The sequence below is a fragment of the Hyperolius riggenbachi genome, chromosome 1 (genome assembly GCF_040937935.1).
Source record: "Hyperolius riggenbachi isolate aHypRig1 chromosome 1, aHypRig1.pri, whole genome shotgun sequence".
Classification (NCBI taxonomy): domain Eukaryota; kingdom Metazoa; phylum Chordata; class Amphibia; order Anura; family Hyperoliidae; genus Hyperolius; species Hyperolius riggenbachi.
In genome coordinates, this window is record NC_090646.1 from 473,113,875 (window position 1) to 473,135,588 (window position 21,714).

At 45.2% G+C, this 21,714-nt stretch overlaps 1 protein-coding gene across 1 annotated transcript in view; it reads right to left on the minus strand.

The window, feature by feature from the left end:
- Positions 1-8,454, minus strand: part of ARHGEF40 (Rho guanine nucleotide exchange factor 40) — a 168,527-nt gene extending 160,073 nt beyond the window's left edge. Inside the window, exon 1 of the mRNA XM_068240785.1 lies at positions 7,560-8,454. Within this exon, the coding sequence (XP_068096886.1) occupies positions 7,560-7,562 (3 nt within the window). The 5' untranslated portion in view covers positions 7,563-8,454. The remainder of the gene's footprint in view (positions 1-7,559) is intronic.
- Between the last annotated feature and the right edge of the window lie 13,260 nt (positions 8,455-21,714).

Below are 21,714 nucleotides of genomic sequence, written 5' to 3' on the forward strand. Positions count from 1 at the left end.
AATACCATCAAAAGGTACAGCTTATAAAGTATATACTATTGTAAAGTGATCACATATGCATAGGCAAGAATCAAAATTATTCATAAAATAACCATGTTCAACTTTATTTGGCTGCAAAGCCAAAATTGTTCCTGCCGCTGGGGAAGTGTGCCATCCCCAGCCTGGTAGGCTAGGCAGGGAATGCAGGATGGGCAGCAAGGAGCATTTATAGTTACCTGTCCGGACGGCTGGACAGGGCCAGTTCTAGACCCCCCCCCCCCCCCCCGATTTGAAATGATCGCACAGCACCCGACAATTTGCACTGCACATTATAGCTGCAGTGAGCCCCCCAAAAAACATCCTCAGTATAGGTATGTAGCCAGTTATATGTGCCCCCAGTGTTGGTAGCTAAGTACAGTTGCCCCAGTATAGGTTAGCCAGGTACAGTTGCCCCCAGTATAGGTTGGCCAGGCACCCTCTTCACTTCCGGTGTCTGCCTGGTGCTGCCCCCAGACTTCTGCCGCCTGAGGAAGTCGCCTCACTTGGCATCATGGGCGGACCGGGCCTGCGGCTGGATCGACTTCTTTCTCCACCACGGCGGCGAAGTAACCCTGACCTGTCTTCTCGGTTCCAGTCACATGATATGACATGTGATCGGGATCCAGGAGACTGTGTTAGCGTTACCGGGCCACCCGGTGTAGGTAGAGTCTCTTCCATCACCCCTCTTCCACCACCAGGTGGCGCTGTAACGCTGACACAGTCTCCTGGGTCCCGATCACATGTCATATCATGCGATCAGAGGAGATTGGGACCCAGAAGACTGGCCGAAAGTTCAGTGCCACGGGTGGTGAAGGAAGAGGAGAAGCCATCCGAAACAGGTAACTGCAGTAGGCAGCCAAAGATTTAGAGTGCACCAGCAGTTTTAAACTAAATATTTGATTGGAAACTGATAACATGTTAAGGGTGCTCTCACACTTAACATGTTGCATTGCACATCCTGAATAATAGGATTGCAAACCAAGGGTGATGAAAAGTCGCGTCACAGTTTACTAGGGAGATGCGACGCATACCATGGAGAGTACAGTCTATAGGCGTATACTAACACCACAACCATTGGCGCAGGCATCATCCGCTAATGCACTGCATGCTGTGCTTTATACCATTGGAATTCTTCATGCTGCACTGCAAACACACCAATGTGTAAGTGCCATAGGAATATAATTGCATCGCGTTGTGATTTCATTGTCCATTGCACCGCACTGGATGTAGTATGAAAGGTTCTTTAGGCTGGGAGAAGACTTATCAATTTCACATGCCTTTTCCTGCAATTTAGTCAATGGGATCATTCACACCTAAATTATTATTATTGATTGTATTTATAAAGCACCAACATATTACGCAGCACTGGACAATAAATATATACAATGATACAAGAATGACCGACGTAACAAGGTTATACAACATAGAACAAAGTTATACAAGCCAAACGGTACAAAATAGATGATCCCGCGATAAGGGCTGGTTAGGTAGGCCCAGTAATACAAGTACAGGCTGTCCTAAATGAGATGTTTTGCATGCAGCCGTGCAGCATAATGCTGGGAATACAGCATACGTTTTTTCGGCAGATAGATGGTTCGATAGATAACTTCCCACATGTCCGATCTTATTTTCGATCGTTTTTCTGATTGATTTCTCATAGAAGTGAATGGAAATAGATAAGAAAAGATAAGAGAATCGAGCAGGAAATTGAGAGGAAAAACGGATTGAAAATTGATCGGACAGGAAATCGACCGAAAAAACGCATCATGTATTCCCAGCATAATTCTGCACATCATGTGGATTTTCTCATTGACAGTCATTAGCTACTGTGCCAAAAAGATCAAGTTGTAACGTACACAAAAACGTACAGACTCCAAAAACGTCAGTGAAAAAAATGGCCACATTACTGTAAATCGGCCCTAAAAGTGTGATACTAACCAGATGCTGCAGGGTCATTAGACCAAAAATGCATGGAGAGCAGTGGTGCAACTACAGAGCCTATACAGTGGGGCCCTCAGCAGAATATGGGACCTTCCGGCACTGCACTTCCTTCTCCCCCTGTACTCGGCTACCCAAGGACAGCACTGGTAAGGCTAAGTTCACAATGGCGAGCTGCGTTGCATTCCCTGAAAAACCAGGAACGCTATGCAACAGAGGGTAAAAGTCATATTGCACGGCATGTGTGCTTTATGTCACATACAGTGAAGTAGCACTGTGACGTACTGGTTAGGACTCTTGCCCTGTAACGCTGGGTCCCTGGTTTGAATCCCAGCCAGTGCACTATATGCACTGAGTTTGTATGTCGTGTCTCAGTGGGTTTTCTATGGGCACTCTGGTTTCCTCCCACGTCCCAAAAACATACAGATAAGTTAATTGGCTTTCCCCTAAATTGGCCCTAGACTATGATACATATGATATAGACAAATGACTACAGTAGGGATTAGATTGGGAGCCCCTCTGTGGGACAGTTAAGTGACAAGACAATATATATTATATTATATATAACAATAATAATAAAGTATACAATCAATGAAAACTATGCTTCATTGCCATTGTTAACACAGGCGTTATGCGGTTGGATACTGGAGTTCGTTGGATTGCATTGCACTAGATGCACTCTAAACATTGCATAAACTTACAATTTCAGTGCAACTTTCTGCATTATCATGCATCTGTTACATAACTCCGCCCTTTCCTGACCTCTGCCACCACCAAACTCCTCCTCCGTGACCTCATAATTTCCTGCCTTGGCTACTGCAATGCCCTCCTGTCTGGTCTCCCTATGACCCGAATTTCCCCGCTACAGTCTGTGATGAATGCGGCAGCCAGAATTATCCACTCCTCCCATCGCTCCACCATGGCGGCTCCCCTCTGTGAATCCCTCCACTGGCTTCCTTTCCAGTCCAGAATCAGATTCAAGATACTGTGTCTGGCCTACAAATCTGTCCACAAAACCTGCCCAACCTACATTTCCGATCTTATTCAGGTGGTACCCACCTAGCCACTCACTCCGCTCCTCCAATGAACTTCTCCTTATCGCCCCCCCGCATCACCCAGTCTAGGACTTCTCAAGAGCTGCTTCAACACTATGGAACTACCTACCTCCCCCCATTAGGGTTGCCCCCTCCTTCAACATCTTCAAGAAGGCCCTCAAAACGCACCTTTTCACTCTTGCCTATCCCCCCCTCACTGGTACTCTAAACTCGCATCTGAACTCTGGTCACCTACCCTTCTTGTCCCTACCTCTCCCTCTAGATTGTAAGCCTTCGGCAGAGTCCTCCTCCTTGTGTTTCCTACCTGTTCATGTACCTCCATTACCGTACACCCATGCTATGGATTTGAGTGAGCTCTTGCGTGAACTCGACTTGCCTAATCTCCATGCTCCCATCCAGTGACTGACTAAGCATTAGCTTGCACTCATACTGTGCTGCGTGATCTGGTTTGCATGTAATCCTGTATTGTCTCATTGCTGTATATCACCGCTAAATATTGTCTGTAACCTAAACTAATGCCCAGCGCTGCGTAATATGTTGGCGCTCTATACATACAATAAATAAATAAATCACACCACTATGTGACCGTAGCCTGAGGGTCCTTTCACACTTTTTCTGTTGCAGTGTGATTGAAGAATACTAACGTCACAACATTCTTTTCATAATGTGAAGGGAGCCTTGAGGTGCCTGAGCATAGAGTGTGAAACAGTTTATTATTAATATCCACTAAACACAGCATTACCACCAGGGAGGGTCAATTAAATACTAACAATAATGAGTTGATGGAACTGCTGAGCTAATTTTCTGCAAATATATGCAGTTTGGAAATGAACTGATCAAATGCGGCAACTGCAAATGTATGCAACATTATAACAGAGAGACGGAATGAAGCTGCTGCAGTATTGGATCCGGTTTTTAATCTGCATGAATTTGCATACACTTGGAATTATTTGCATGCCATTGACCATACCTTGCTGGTACAGGCCTTCTGCAACAGTTGTGTTCTGCAACCCCTTATTCCTGTGCAAATGACAGAGCTCTGTATATTCCCTACCCCTAAAGTACAAGCCAACAATGCCTAAAGTACAAGCCAACAATGCCGTTTTACAAGTAAATGAACTCTAAAAAAAGAAAGGTTGACTGTATAGGACTCCTAAAGGATGAGGATGGGAACTCAATGGTGGACGACCAAGGTAAGGCAGAGTTATTAAATGCTTTCTTTGCTTCTGTTTTCACAAAAGAAACAGCACTGTTGCAAACTACAGAGGCAGAAGAGTCTCAATCTTCTAACTGTAATATTAAATACTTAACGCAGGAAGAAGTGAAGGCAAGACTAAATAAATTAAAAATAGACAAGGCACCTGGCCCGGATGGCATGCATCCTCGGGTCCTAAGGGAATTAAGTTCAGTTATAGATAAACCCCTTTATCTTATCTTTTGTGACTCTCTTGCAACTGGCAGAGTCCCAGTGGATTGGCGTACAGCCCACGTTTTCCCATTATTTAAGAAGGGCAAAAAATCTGATCCAGGAAATTATAGACCTGTAAGTTTAACATCAGTTGTATGCAAACTATTTGAGGGGTTACTAAGAGATACTATACATGACTTCATAGTAGAAAATAATCTTATTTCTCAGCATCAACATGGGTTTACTAAAGACAGGTCCTGTTTGACTAACATGCTCAGCTTTTATGAGGTAGTGAATGCTAATATGGATATTGGGAATGCTGTAGATGTGATATACTTGGACTTTGCAAAGGCCTTCGACACTGTTCCCCACAAAAGTCTGGTGCAAAAGTTGAGGATGCAAGGACTGGGGAAGAGTCTGTGTTCATGGATAGGGAACTGGCTAATGGACAGAAAACAAAGAGTTGTGGTCAATGGATCGTACTCAAAATGGGAGACTGTTAGCAGTGGGGTCCCACAGGGGTCTGTTCTGGGTCCAGTGCTCTTCAATTTATTTATTAATGACCTAGTAGATGCAGTAGTGAGCAATGTTGCTATTTTTGCAGATGATACAAAATTGTGCAGAATCATCAACTCTCAGGAAGATAGTGTCATATTGCAACAGGATCTGGATAGGATGGCTATATGGGCACATACATGGCAGATGAAATTCAATGTTGACAAATGTAAGGTCATGCATTTTGGACGTACTAATGGTCTAGCACCATACAAAATAAATGGGATACAGTTGGGGACATCAAACTTGGAGAAGGACTTAGGAGTACTCATTGACAACAAGTTAAATAATCGTACTCAATGCCAAGCAGCTGCAGCTAAAGCTAACAAAATTTTGGGATGCATTAAAAGGGAAATAAAAACTCGAGATGCTAGCATAATATTGCCCCTGTTTAACTCTCTAGTAAGGCCACATCTGGAATATGGAATTCAGTTCTGGGCACCACATTACAAAAAAGATATTGCAGTTTTAGAGCAGGTGCAGAGACGAGCAACAAAATTGATGCGTGGGATGGAAGGTCTCACTTATCGAGAAAGGTTAGATAAACTGGGTTTATTTAGTCTAGAGAAAAGACGCCTTAGAGGGGATCTAATTAACATGTATAAATACATCAGAGGGCAATATAATACCTTGGCGGATGAGCTTTTTGTCCCTAGGCCTTCTCAAAGGACTAGAGGACATGATCTGCGCATGGAGGAAAAACGTTTTAACCATTTATTTAGGAAAGGGTTCTTTACAGTAAGAGTGATTAAGATGTGGAATGCATTGCCACAGGAAGTCGTTATGGCAAACTCTATACCTGCATTTAAAGGGGGCTTAGATGCTTTCCTTGCGTTGAAAGACATCCATGGCTACAATTACTAGGTAATGCCTAATGATGTTGATCCAGGGATTTTATCTGATTGCCATCTGGAGTCGGGAAGGAATTTTTCCCTTTAGGGGCTAATTGGACCATGCCTTGTAAGGGTTTTTTTCGCCTTCCTCTGGATCAACAGGGATATGTGAGGGAGCAGGCTGGTGTTGTACTTTATACTGGTTGAACTCGATGGACGTATGTCTTTTTTCAACCAAAATAACTATGTAACTATGTAACTCCACTTAAGGCTAATACACACATCAGACTATAGTCTTTGGAAAATGAAAGATCACAGACCAATTTTACCCCCTTCCATGTAGTATGAGAGCCATACCTATACAGTCTATTCTATGGAGATGAACTCCACATCAGATAGAAATCTTTGCAAGATGCTGCACACAAAGATGCTGTAGACATTGAAAAGATCAGTATCTGCAAAAGATCTGTTCCTGCAAAAGATCTGTTACTGCAAATTGCATTCATAGTCTATGATATCTGCAGATCATCATACACACCTTGTTTAAGTGACCTGCATCTGCAGATCAGACAATCGTCTGCAGATCTGAAGATCCATCCTGGTGGATCTGATCTGCAGATGAATGTCTGTTAAACAAGGTGTGTATGATGATCTGCAGATATCATAGACTATGAATGCATTTTGCAGGAACAGATCTTTTGCAGATACTGATCTTTTCAATGTCTACAGCATGTTTGTGTGCAGCATCTTGCAAAGATTTCTATCTGATGTGGAGTTCAGCTCCATAGAATAGACTGTGTAGGTATGGCTCTCATACTACATGGAAGGGGGCAAAATTGGTCTGTGATCTTTCATTTTCCAAAGACTATGGTCTGATATGTGTATGAGCCCTTAGAAGTGTGTCTAAAAACATACTCACAATGTTAATACACTAGTCACAATAATTATTTTCACAATAAAACCCTTTACATAAATGTAGTTTATAGACTCCACACACACAAAGATTCCACCAAGGTGGAGTCCTCCTTTAAGAAGAAACAAAGCAGACATGTGATTTTTCTGTATATGGAATACTATATACTGTATGTATGTGTATAATTCTGTATATATGCGTGCATGTCTGTGTGTGTCCTTTCTCAGCCATAACACCAGCTGCAAATCATTAAATGAGTGAGCTCATTTCTTCCTGGAGAGAGACTGAGGAGACAGACTGAGAAGTAAGCTGAGTGCTGGCTGTGGGAGGAGGAGAAGGACTGAGGAGGATGAAAGACACTCCGGTGAGAAAAAGAAGAGGGGAGCAATAAAGTAGACTGGCAGTCATATAAAAAGACCAGAAATGATAGTAAAGTAATGAATGGGCTGAAGCTAGCAGCTAGCAATCACACAAGCACATGCCCTTGCCCCCACATAGAGAACTGTTGCTTTGACCCAGTGATAAGGAAGAATGGATGACCTGAGGACCACAGCATCATCACTGTCTCCTTCCCTAGCAACGACATTGTTACTGTCTGTTCTCATGCATGTCCCCCCACCCCTAACATCAGACCCCACTGCCAGAGCAGAGCATGTGACGGAAGGCATTCTTCCCGAAGGAAGTCTTTTTCAGCTGAGAAGGAGATTTGTGGTAATTGCAAGCAGATTGGCAGAGTGATTGTTAGAGGAAGAGTGAGGGGGATGTGAGAGAGTGTAGGAAGGGATGATGGGAAGAGACACATGCCAGTGTATGGAGAGACGGTGGCAGACAGCCCTCACCATGTCTTGCTGCGGATGTGGAGTCACATATCTATGCGGGTTCCCTCTGCAGCTGTCTGGGCTCTCGTCCTGCAGTGCTGCTGTCTCTTGGTGACAGTCTCGGAGGGATCTCGCAGCTCTCAGTCTCCTTGTAGCATCTCCTCCTCTCTCTTTCCTCACACTGGGGGAGCTGTTAGGGGGGCTTGCTGAAGCCCCGCACCCCCCTCTTTTCCCTCACCGCCTCTCTGGCTGTCTCATTTCTTCTGTCTACAGTAATTCTGTCTCCTGGCTGTTACAGTACCTTGCTTTTGGGTCCTGTGTTCTCCTCTGAACCTAAATGTCAGACTTTTCCCACACTTTCTCTTGCTATCTACTCATTCACGTTTTCTCTTTATCTCACGTGCAGTCTTCTTTCTTCACCTTTTTCACAGTTCCTTTGACTTTTTACATTCATTGGTCCATGCGCCACCTTTGTCTCCTCTAACCTTCTTATTTCCTACTATCTCCAGCCTAATGTAATTTCCTTACTTTCCCTTTCTGCTCACTGTTTCCTTATCTCCTCTTATCTCCCCTATGGCTTTTGTCTGACGTCCCCTCCCTCTCTCTTTTTTCCACTCCTCTGTGTTTCATTAAATTCAGTTCTCTCTTCTCTCCCCAATACTTCGTCGTGTCAGATTTGAATATTCAGGGAATTGTTTCAGATTTTCTCAAAGGTGGAATGAACAATCCTCCCTCTGTTTCCGTGCCTGGGGTCACACGCATAGCCTGCAGAGGAGCCACAGATCCTGGAGATCAGTTTAGGATTCAGCGCTGAGTGATGACAATTCTCTGTGTCCATTTGGATATGGCCACTTTTTCCTCCAGAAGCCGAGCCTGAGCTTTGCTTTCCACACTGATCAGCCCTCTTTCCTCTCCACACTCCAGACAGAGACAGCCCAGCTGCTGTGTGTAAACTTGGCCAGTCCTAAACTTCAGTCAGATGCTCTCTGACTTCCTCTACTGGTGGCTGCACTAAGCTGACCGGACCTCCCCTTTACACTGAGCTTTACTTCAGCACTGTGCAGCTTCATCCACATACTATAGCTAGAACAAAGGATAAGCTAAACTCTCCTTAGCTTTGTAAAAAAAAACATATAATCAATATTTGACATAGCTCACAACTGTGGAGGCACAGTCTACTGTATTTAACTACCAGAAAAGTGGCAATATCCTAAATTTGAGGTCCTTCCCAGGGGCAAGCCTAGTATTTTCAAGGGGGGGGGGGGGGGGGGGGGTGTATACTGAAAGGTCTCCCTCAGCCACGCACAATACAGTATAATAATATGGTAGGACATCATGCTGGGTATACATAATGCAATTTCACATACGACTGACAGGATCTGACAATTATAAATATCTGATCTGCTCCCGATCAACAAGGGAATCGATCAGGAGCAGTTTGGATACAGATAATAATGAGGACAGCTGACATTGGTAATTAAGGGCAAAGTGAAGCATTCACCCAGCAGGGCTGTGCTCATACCTGACTCTGTTAAGTTCCCCAGAGCTGCTCCATGCTCTGTACACACACTGTTGCTCCATGCTCTGTACACACACTACTTCTCCATGCTCTGTACACACGCTGCTGCTACATGCTCTGTACACACACTGCTGCTCCATGCTCTGTACACACACTGCTGCTCCATGCTCTGTACACACACTGCTGCTCCATGCTCTGTACACACACTGCTGCTCCATGCTCTGTACACACACTGCTGCTCCATGCTCTGTACACACACTACTTGTCCATGCTCTGTACACACGCTACTGCTACATGCTCTGTACACACACTGCTGCTTTATGCTCTGTACACACGCTGCTGCTCCATGCTCTGTACACACGCTGCTGCTCCATGCTCTGTACACACACTGCTAATCCATCCAATTTCAACTGTAACAGGGAAAGAAAGGGGGAGGTGTTATGAGCTGCAGGATGCCTGGAGGTATTCTGGTGTCTAAACTTGTGCCTGTCCCCAGACACTGCACCGGCCCTGGTCTGAGGGGGGATTCTGTATTTGCCTATGCTTGCTCTAAAAACCCATTACCACAGTGCAGGGATGAGCCCAGGGGCTTTTCTATCCCTTTTTTCACTCCAGGCATGAAGTCCTGAGTGCCCCCCCCCCTCCAAAAAAAAAAAACACAGACACACACTAGAGAATATAAACCATGTGCTGTATAGGGTGGATGCATAATACAGGGAGTCCCTGAGACATAAATAACCTGCTGATCTGTCGCATTTCAATGCACAGCCTAGTGTGTAAATGCAGAGTATAGCGCTGCAGAAGCTGTGCTCTCACCTTTCCACTGGAGTCCAGTGCTGTGCTTCTGCTTGTCAGCCCACCAATCGCCCTAGTGTCCAGCATCTCCTACTACATGTAGAGTGATTACATGCTACATGAAGATAGCCAGCACTAGAGGGAGCATAAAACACTCACCCTAGTGCCCAGCATTTCCTACTGCATGTAGCGTGATTACACGTTACATGAGGAGAGCCAGCACTAGAAGGAGCAGAAAACAGGCAGTATGGACTCCCACAGGCACAGCACTGGACTCCAGGGGGGAGGTTAGAGCACAGCTTCTGCTGCACTATACTCTGCCTTTACTTTATTCTAACCTCCAACAAATCTTGCCAAAAACCTAGGTGGCCATGAAACGTGGGCCCGAAGTCGTAGTTTGCCTAGGGCACCATTCCACTTTAATCCATTTCTGTATGCACAGGGGGCAGAGGTGGCACAGGGGGACTGAAGGTGACAGAAGGAGGCACAAAGGGAGACAGAAGGAGGGGGCAAAGGGAAACAGAAGGAGGGACATCGAGGCAGAGGTGTCACAGGAGGACTGAAGGTGGCACAAGGGGACAGAAGGAGGTACAAACACTTGTGGGGGCATGCCTTCATCCAGGAGGCGTGGCTTTGTTTGCGAGGGATGGTTTACACGAGACGGAACTTAATCAGGGGCATGGCGCCCCCAGGACCAATGGCACACCAGGCAGTAATGCCTATGCCTAAAAATGCCCCTGATTGAACCTTTACTCCTGAGGTAGTTCAGGTTCGGTATATCCTGTAATGCTCCACTTGATTCTCCAGTTCTACATGTCTAACCACTTCTGCCACTTCTTTTCCTTAGGCTGGATTCACACATAAAATGTGTACAGTTCCAGTCCTGTCATCTGAGTTTTGCATCTGTTTTCTATCAGTTTAACCTGACAGGAATGGAACTGTACACTTTTATTTCCAGGACTGGAGAGCAACTCTATACATTTTATGTGTGAACCTAGCCTTAGTGCAGGCTTTGTTCACCCGTGCCTTTGACTGTGTCAGCCTCTATTTTTTTTTTCTTGTACCCATGTCTGACAAAACCATTCCAGGAAATTCTGCCTGTAGGCCAGAAAAGTCAAATCAAAATGTTACATTGCGTTTTCCAGCAGCCATCCACATTGAATTTGCAGGCAAGATACTGTAAACGCACATATGGGTGTGCTTGGTTTTATGATGCTGCGTATCAACATATGCGGTTGGAGAAGTCATTTTGGCGCATTCGTGCACAGGTAGGTCCAAGTTTCCTATGTGGTCTGGAACGGTGAGTGTTTTCATGCACTAGTTATGCATCTTGGTGAACTGGTGTATTAAGACTCCTGGGACTGGAACTACTTGCTGTCAGTTTTCACTAGCTTCTGAACCTACGTCTTCAATGACTCAACTATCCTGACTGGTTCATCTTATTGATCCTGTTGCTTGACCTTTGCTTGCCCTGACTACGTCTCCTTGACATTTGCCTTGCTTCTCAACGACCCAGCGCCAGTTTAAGCAGCACAGGGGACTCGTAGCAAAGGTGACTTGGGGGCCTCTTCCCCCCTCCTCCACCAGTAAATGTGCAGAATCCTCTCTATAAGACCATGTTGACAGTAGGTGTCGCATTTCCAGTAAAAGCACGAACGCAACACACAAGGAAAGTCGCTCTGCATGTTATCGATACGTTGTGTCACATACAGTGAAGCATATAGTCAATGAAAAGTATGATTCACTGTCACTGTTTACACGCAACTTTTACAGTAACTCACTGCATGCAGTGCAATGGGATACCGCACACCGTTATATTGCAATGCCCCCACCGCACTGTCAACGTTGCTTAGGTGGTGCATTGCAGTGCGATGTTATGCGTTACAAAGCGACCGTTACATTGCACCTTACTGCACCACTGTGAACATAGCCTAAAGGATATGTAGGTATAAGTTTTCTTTGTAAAAGAGTTTGTGAGCTTAGGTACACTTTAAACTCAAGTTGTTACTAAAGCAGCTAAAAGCAGACTGCTCCTGGGCAGAGGCTGTGCATGCAGCTTTTGGAGGAGGCACCTGCTGAAGGGATCAGAGTGGAATGACAGCGTGGGACCAGAAGGACTACAGGGGTCTAAGAAGCCCCAGGTATGTTAACCACTTAAGGACCAGGGGATATTGCAGTGATCGGTGCTGCGTGGGCTCTACAGCCCGCAGCACCGATCACGTATGTGCCAGGGCGATCAGACTTCCCCCCCTTTTTCCCCACTAGGGGGATGTCCTGCTGGGGGGGTCTGATCGCCGCCGGCTACCCGCACTTTCCGAGGGGGGCTCTTCAAAGCCCCCCTCCGCAGCGCTTTCCGCCCTCCCCGGCTTTCCCTCCCTCTCCCTTACCCTGTGAGTCCTGCGCCGGATAGGATAGGCTTCTGCCCATCAGATGCCGGCGATCCCCGGCCAATCAGAGGCCGGCGATCGCCGATCTACGTCACGGCGCTGCTGCGCAGCAGCGCCGTGTGATGTAAACAGCGGGGATTTCTTCCCCGGATGTTTACATTATGCGTGCGAGCCGCGATCGGCGGCTCGCACACTGTTCACCGAGGCAGTCTCCGTGAACTAGCATGGAAAGGCCGCTCGATCGAGCGGCCGTTTCCATGCTATACCACTAACGACCCGCCGACGCCTATCGGCGTTAGGCGGTCGTTAAGTGGTTAAACTGGGCACATTTGTTGTAAATGTCCTTTAAGATGTAACCACCTACCATGTAATATTGCAGTAACAATGATGTGAGGCTGGGTGCACACTTGAGGTGTGCGAAAACACTTTAACAAAAACACATTTCACTGCATTCATGTTTTTTTGCGATTTTCAGTTTTGAATTGTGTTTTTGTGCGTTTTAAGGCATAGCATTAGAATACAAGTTTTTGAAATGTTTGCCGCTTTCAGAAAAAAGCATTTTTTTCCTGCACTGCAAACACGAAAATGAAGCCACAAATGAACGCAAAAAAATCATCTGGAATTGCAAGTGGACCATAGGAAAACATTGTATGTGTGGTGCTCGGTTTTCCCTAGTGTCCACCTAGCTTGATCACATCTTCTATATTATAAACCTCTTATGCTGGGAATACACGGTAAGATTCTGAACCATTTAGATGGCTCGATAGACAATTTCTGACATGTCCGATCTCGCGCCTGATCGTTTCCCCGCTCAATTCTGCATGGGGAACAATGGGAAAAGATAAGAAAAACAAATGGAAGATAAGAGAATCGCCCGCAGAATCGAGCGTGGAAAACGATCGGGCGCGGAATCGAGCGGCAAAATCGACCCGTGTATTCCCAGCATTAGGCTCCACTTGGAGTGGATGTAAAATGGCATGGTAAGTACAACCGCTCAGCTCATTCTAAAGGTGGCCACTAACGGTCCAATCAATAGCGAAAAATCGTTAGAGCGATCAGAAATACTGATCGGATTGGTTGTAAATAATCTCCGTTGATGGACACAATCAATTACAGACGATTATAAAATAAAAAAAAAAAAAAAAAGTAGTACAGTAATCTAATCCCTAATAACCTACAAGCTATACTGTAGCCTTAGCTACAGTATAACCTGTAGGTTATAAGGGATTCGATTACTGTACTAACTTTTTTTTTTTTTTTGGCAGCAGGCCTAGCCTGTGCACACAGCAGGCCCTAACCTAACCTTTTTTAGTGTTAGGTCCCCTCCCATATGAGGATGACTTCGCAGTGGGAGGGACGAGTACTTAACAAGTTGCATGCAAGCTGTTACAGGAAACCAACATCCTCCAGTGGTAGACAGGTTATGTGTATGCTAGGTGTGTATTTTATCCCACAAGTGGGGCTTGCACTCTCTTGCAGGTAGGCACTTATCTGTTTTTAAGTAGCGCTGTTCATTTCTTTGCCATGTACCAGGCCCTAACCTAGCCTAGCAGTTGCAGCACTGAGTCTGACTGTCACACTGACTAAAATCAAAATACAAGCTAGCTAACTAAAAAACAATAAAACACTGGTGTAGTACAGGTGTTTAGGAGCAAAAAAATGCTAGGTTTAACACAGTAATACAGCACTTGCTTAGCCAACAGCACTGGAGATGTCTCAGTGAGCAGTCACAAGCAAGGACGAGATTCTCATCATGGCGCCCGCCTTATATACAGGAGGAGCTGGCCAGGGTTACCCTCTGTGATTGGTTGCTAGGGCTTTTGCTGGGAGCCCTCTGATTGCCTCAATGACATCATCTCCATGGTTATGCTATCTGGATCGGGTACTCGAACTAGGTATCTGGACAGATTTTCGGATACCTAATACGTGTCCGGATTTGCTCGGATAGTGCATTCTGGATTTATCCAGCTATCTGGAATCCGTATCCGAGTTCGGATACCAGAAAAACATTCGGATATCTGGATAGATTGGGTATCTGGAATCTGGATGTGCATCCCTGTTACTGGGAGGGAGGAAGCGCCCCAGGCTGTGATCTGTCAAAGTGAGAATGCCAGCTGGATAACACATATCTATAAAAGAAGGGGGTAGCCCAAATAAATTAATAAAATTTTTAATAGAAACCAGGCACTTGAATTATAATGAGTTCTGTGGATTGATCAGCGAAGCGCATTATCATTTAACTGTCTGTTTTTTATTCAAAATTTATTGGGGGCTACCCCCTCCTTTTATAGTCACACCTATTTATTTGTTTTGTCCATCGCCACATTCTCACTTCCACACATCACATTCGGGGGCGCCTCCTCCCTCCCAGTAATCATAATAATAATAACTTTGGACGTTTTGGTTGTGTTTGGGGTATCCTTTTTATTTGCCTGAAACGGTGCAATAATTCTTTGTTTTATGGTTGCTTGAACCTAGAATTATTATATTGACCGTACCTAGCATTGAATAAGCACTGTTTACAGTGTAGGCCCCTGGACCTGAGGACCACCCATGGCCCTAAAATGCAAATGGGGCCTCCTTCCAGCTATGCATTGGCTTTTTGTTGGTGCTAATCTCCTCTATTGTGCTTAGAATAGTGGTAATCATCAACAAATCATCCTGTTACCTATGGTTACACCTCTCTAACACGGGGGACCATCTTTGGAAAGATGGTTTTGTGGTTTTGGTGATGTGTGTGTGTCATGTGATTATTATACATATGGTGCAGGGGGAGGGTCAGAGTAACATTTGCACTTGGGCCCACAGCTCTGCAGCTATACCACTGCATATTAATGAATTACCAGAATATTTATCATCTGCTTTATTTATCTGAGGAGCCTGTTCATTCTCGATACTGTTAATGATCAGATGCATTATTGATTCTGAGCAGTTATCAGTTTGCGTACCTAATGCTGAGTCTGCAATGAGTTGATTGAATACCTGTTACTGACCTGATTTATGTGAGGATTAGGTGGCTGTTTGTTGCACCATCAGTTTAATGATTAATTTATCGTAGTGCTGCTGCAGAACATCTGAACCTGTTTTATTATTTCCCGTTTGCAAACATCCTCTTCTTGACCCTTCTACTTGATTTGTGGGCAAAGCAGTTTACATAGTTTCAGAATAGCCAGGTTCCTTATTGTAATGTCTTTGATTGATATCATTCAATTCTTGAGGTCCATATGTTAAGACTGCAATTCAGCCTTCAATGAAATTCCTTGCCTGCATAATTACAAGTGAAGGTCAAAAAATTAGACTATTGTGCAAAAGTTTATTTATGTCAGTAATTAAACTTAAAAGGTGAAACGAATATATATGAAATAGACTCATTACATGCAAAGCAAAATATTTCAAGCCTACCTTTGTTATAGTTTTCATGATTATGGCTTACAACTTATGAAAACTCCAAAATCAAAATCTCAGAAAGTTTGAATATTGTGAAAAGGTTCAATATTCTAGGCTCAGTATCAGACTCTAATCAGCTAATTAATCCAAAACACCTGCAAAAGGCTTCCTGAGCCTTTAAGGCCTGGAACCCACTGAAATCCGCAAACGCAAACCGCAACCGCTAGCGTTTTGTCTGAGCGGTTTGCAAGCGGATTCATGCGCGTTTTTGGTCGTGTTTTGCAACATTGTATTTTTTTGCCCAGCGTTTTGCGTTTTGCGTTTTTATCCTGATTGGTCCTGTGAATTATTTTTCATTTTGTTACAGTGTGCTGAACCGCAAAACGCTAGCAAAACCGCTCAGTTTAGGTTTTGCTGAGCGTTTCCGCTAGCGGTTCAATACTTTACATTGAAGCGCTAACGCTCCCAAAATGCTGCACGTCCTGCGTTTGCGTTTCTGAGAAACGCAAACGCTCCTGTGGAAGTTGCCCCATCCATTAATATTAGCCCAGCGTTTTGGCAAAGTGCTAGCGTATCGCAGCGCTGCCAAAACACTGCCAAAAGCGCTCCTGTGGGTTCCAGCCCTAAAGGAGTCATCAGGCAATCTAAAGAAAATAAGTGCTACTTACCGGGGGCTTCCTCCAGCCCCAAGCTCCCAACATGTCCCTCGCCGCAGCTCTCCCTTCAGCCGTTCGGCGCAGCTCCGTCCCGGTGCCCGGCGATGACGTTAGGGTGACCTCCAGGTCGGCCTGTACTGCACCTGTGTGAGTGGTGCTGTCAATCACCGCCACGTGGGCCGGAGCGGACTGCGCAGACGCAGTAGTTCCACGTGGCGATGATTGACAGCGCCGCTCGCGCAGGCGCAGTACAGGACGACCTGGAGGTCACCCTAACATCATCACCGGGGACCGGGACAGAGCTGCAGCGAACGGCTGACTGCAGAGCTGCGGCGAGGGACATGCTTTAAATGGTCTCTCAGGACTGTTGCAGACAACAAGAGCTTTTCTGAGCGCTTTGTGATTTTAAAAGCTCTTGTTAATGTTATCCTATGATAGGGCTGGTGCACATCAAGAGCGCTTCTGAGCGTTTTTAAAAACGCTAGCACTTTAAAGAGCACTTGGCTAATATATTTGAATGGGATGGATCACACCAGAGTGATGTGATTTTTTTCCCAAACGCAAACACGGGTCCTGCAGCATTTCTGCTGATTTCTGAGGCAATTCAGCCTCAATGTAAACTACAGGAAAGTGGAAAATCACTCTGAAAAGCGCTAAATCAGAGCAATTTTCCAACCGTTTTGTGGCAAGATCAGTACACTGGCAGCTGCAGGGCCGCCATCAGAAATTTTGGGGCCCCTCACACATCATCAAGCCTGCCCCTCCCCCCTCCCTGGGCCCACCCACTGGTTGCTGTGCCCGCCCCCATGTCCATGCGCAAAGTGCGCTACGGCAAAAAATGTGCATGGCTCAACACTGAAGAAAGTGGCATGCACAGCATGATGCGGCAAAAAGTGGGCTTGACCATGGCATGGTGTGGGTGGAGACAAACACTAGAAAAATACAGGTAGTCCCCAGTTAACAAGTTAGATAGGGACTTGTAGGTCCATTCATATCCTTTATCAGTTCTCTTTTGTCCCCCTCTTTTCTTCCTAGTGGCCCAAGTACAGGTATCCAGGTATAGGTTCCCCAGGAGAGTATAGTAGCAGGCTCACTTATCTGCTCCCCACATTGAAGCGCTGATGTCACTATTTTCTCAGTGCTGGACTGGTCAGTGAGCCACAGGCCAGCAGCCAGCAAATGCGGCCCTTACAGCGATTTACGGGGGGAGGGCAGGGCCCCCAGAAGCCCTGGGCCCCTCACTGCAGTGTCAGTTGTCCCCCCCTGATGGCTGCCCTGGGCAGCTGTACTGTATATAAAATTATGCTATACAAAAAACGATCCAAAAAACGTTAGGTATCAATAGAAAATCGCTAGGCACATGCCTAGAATCGCCTTGAAAAATCACTTCAAAAAGTGATGAGCGTTTGCGATTACCCTAGCGCTTTTTGGTGTGCACTGGCCCTGAGTGTTCTCTCTGGAGCGATGTGATTTTGTAAAAATTCCCCATAGCATTACATTAGCAAGAGCTTTTTCAAATCACTAGCATTTAAAAAGCTCTTGTAGTGTGCACCATCCTTCAGATCAGAATTACTGACATAAATGAACTTTAGCATGATATTCTAAGTTATTATTATTATTATTTATTAGATTTATATAGCGCCAACATATTACACAGCGCTGTACAATAAAAAGGATTACAGACAATGATAACAGGGGTGACAGAACAATACAGGTAAGGCCCAGTGCACACCAAAACCGCTAGCAGATCCACAAAACGCTATCGGTTTTGGGTGCGGAGTGCAGATATTTGGGGCAGTGCACACTGAGCGGATTTGCATGCCATCTGCTGGCCGCATCCGCCTGAGCATCCGCTTGGCTAATGTAATTGAATGGGCTAGCCTAGTGCACACCGGCGGTTTGAGTTTTTTTGCAAACCGCAAACGTGCAGCAAGAGGCACGTTTGCGGTCTGCTAAAAACCTCAAACCGCCGGTGTGCACTAGGCTAGCCCATTCAATTACATTAGCCAAGTGGATTTTCAGGCGGATGCGGCCGGCGGATCCACTCGGTGTGCACTGGGCCTCATAGACAATAGATACAACAATACAGGTAATAGCAATAAGATACACAACACAATGCAGATAGTAGTACAATGCCAGATCATACACTGGAGTGGTAGTGGTAAAAATTACAAGTTCCAAATTCTGGGTAAAGTGCACATAGTCAAGTATGATACACAAGGGGAGAGGGCCCTGCCAAAGGCTTACAATCTAGAGGAAGGGGTTGGTGACACGAAAGGAGGGGGTGCAACAAGAAGTTATTGGCAGAAAGCAGGGGCGTAGCTACAACTCACTGGGCCCCATAGCAAATGTTTTGACCAGGCCCCCCCCTCCCCCCTGTCAAACAAACACCTATTTGCCAGCGGTCTCCCTTTGATGATGCTAACAGCCTATTAACAGCCTTCTAGTAATGATGTCTATAATGTTGTTAGTCTTTTTCTAGCATAATGTGACTAGAATGTGTGGGCAGCATGGTGCCATAGCGGATAGCACTCTTGTATTGCAGCACTGGGTCCCAGTTCAAATCCCAGCTAGGGCACTAACTACATAGAGTTTGTTTGTTATCCCCATGTCTGCATGGGATTCCGCCAGGCACTCCAGTTCCTCCCACATCCCGAACATGCAGATAACTTAATTGGCTTTCCCCTAAAATTGGCCCTAGACTGCAATGGGCATAAGACTATGGATGGATTTGATTTTGATTTAGATTTTCGAGCTTCACCTGTATAATCAGTTATCTTCTTAATCCCCCCCCCCCCCTTTGTGTACAGAGAGAGGCTATGATTTGCATGCAAGCCATAATTATTAGCAAGCCCTTCAACAATCTCTATAAATAACATCATGTTTTGAAAGTTACATAATCTGCTGTCTTCGTTTTATACAAACTGCTATCTTTTTTTCCGACAATCGCCTTTCCTGGAGAGATGATAAGCCTGAGTGATATCTGAAGCTGCCCCAGACAGTAGGGTTCATTGCTATAAGTCTGGCCTGTCATTTGCTGCCACTGGTCACTGTGCCCTTGCTGCTGCAGCTAACAATATGCTTTTTTACACATTTGGTCTAATTTTCATCTGCCTTCCTTCAGTAAAGTGATTGCCAGGGCCGGATTTGTACTTTTTACCGCCCAAGGCCAACTATACCGTCTGTATGGCTTTTATCTCTGTGTGCCCCAATGAGAATTCTACTTACTTTTCATCATTGGATGTCACAGACAATAACTATTTTAGTAATACGTGTATAGATTATTATGTTTTCCTTAAGAACTTTTATGTTAGCTTTGCCATCTCATTAATGATGGACCCCTTGTGTCACCATGAGTTAGGCTGATGTGTACCTGCAGGACAGAGTTTTCAGGTCTTGCAGGGACAACACAAGTACAGGACAGAGTTCAAAAGATAAAGCTGTCTTTGTAGATAGGGATGGCTGCATAAAACGGCTTTACTGCCCCTCACTGAGCCGCCCCTAAATTTCTGGTGCCTATGTGGCCTTGCCAGAAATCCGGCCCTGGTGATTGCCAAGGTGTGTCAGGTGTTGGACACTGCAGTGATCAAGCATGAGACTTTTACCCCTTGAGACGCTGCCACTTGAGGTGGTTTACCCCTTCTTAAAGCGAACCTGATACTGATAATAAAACGTCATACTTACCTCCTGTGTAGTCTACTCCTCAATCTCTTTCTCCTCTCCTGAATCCCATTTGTCCACTGTGATCAATGGAATTCTCCGTCCTCCATTTTAAAAATGGCCATTACCCCATAACAGCTTCCTGGTCAGCACACTGTTAAACTGTAATATTGCCCACTTGAGCAATAGGGAAACATGGACATTACCCTGCACATTCAGTTGAAACTGACAGCTGCTGATATATAACTGACAGCAACTGGTATACTTCAATTCTGACAAAATCTTGTCAGAACTGGAAGGGATCACTGTAAGAAGAAAATGGTGAGCTTCTGAGAGGAACTAACAGTGAGGTTAGTATGTAATATTCATTTTGCAGCTACATTGTGTGTTTATTTTTTTTAAAAATTACTCGCTTCAGGTTCCCTTTAAGAACCATGCATATAACCACGGCAGTTCATGGCCATGGCTGTACAGACACATTGTACAGACACTAATATGCTGCAATTCTAAATCTTGTACCATAAGGCTACTTTCACACTAGGGCATTGCATTGCACATCCTGCAAAAGGATCGAAGTGCAACAGAGGGGAAAGTTCCATAGTACAGTACTTACAAAGTATGTTTCACTGCAACTATTAACACACGTTCTGCAGTACAGCATTGCATGCATTACATGCATCTGACCTCTCATTCCTCTGCGGGGCCCGGTAAAGTTATTTGACCAGCTTGGACAAATATGCCTTCAGAAGACCTTGTGAATGCTTTGGAAGTAAAAGTGTCCCCGAGTTCTTCCGTAGATGAGTGTGTCCGCACTGTGCACGCATAAAGTCTGGATTTACGTGTCTCCGGAAGCACTGAGGGACACGAGTGCTTCTGAAGAGTCCTGAAGGTGGAGCATTTCAATGGGGGGGACACAGGTGGACCGAGCAACAGAACGCATAGCAAGCCTTGTTGACTATAGGATAATTTCTCGATCCCTTCCAGGCAACAATTATTGCATGCGTGTACTTAGCTTTACAGAGAAAATTAATTATTGTAATACACAGTATTTTCAGTAGTAGAAAAACTGTTTTCAGCAATCTTATGTTGCATAATAAAAGCAAGTGAAAACAGCATCCAAAGATCAATCACATTAATGAAACCTTTAATTTATTTTGCTTTGAAATACTTCTGTCCCGTATGCTCAGACAGCAGAACCATTGTGTTGATAAACACACAACACACAACGGTTGCAGTTTTAATGAAACCTTTATTTTATTTTGCTGAGAAATCCTTATTTAGATATGTCCCGTACATGACCCTTATAACCAACCGATGGCATACACCTCCAATGTACCTACATCAAAATCCATAATCCTTATAATCTTACATTAGGTAGTTCACTATTACAAGATGTTTAACCTATTGGCGGACCGCCACAGTATAAATCTACGGGAAGCAAGGGGCGCTGCAGTTCTGACCAGACGTAATCTCTACGTCCCATTGACCGCGCGTCCCCGCCACTGTCCGCGCTCGATCTGCGACGAAGTCAGCTGCCCTGCCGGCTCTATGACGGCAGAGCACTGTGAGCCGGGCAGGAGCCGTTTTCATTGGCTCCTGGCCCTGTCATTCATGTAAGCCGTTCTCATTGGCTTATATGGAGTGACAGGGTCAGGAGCCAATTAAAGCGGCTCCTGACCGGCGCACAGCGCTCTGCCGTCATACCGACGACAGAGAGAGCAGCCTGCGGCGGGGACAAAGCGGCGTGACCATCTGGAGCGGCGGATTTAAAG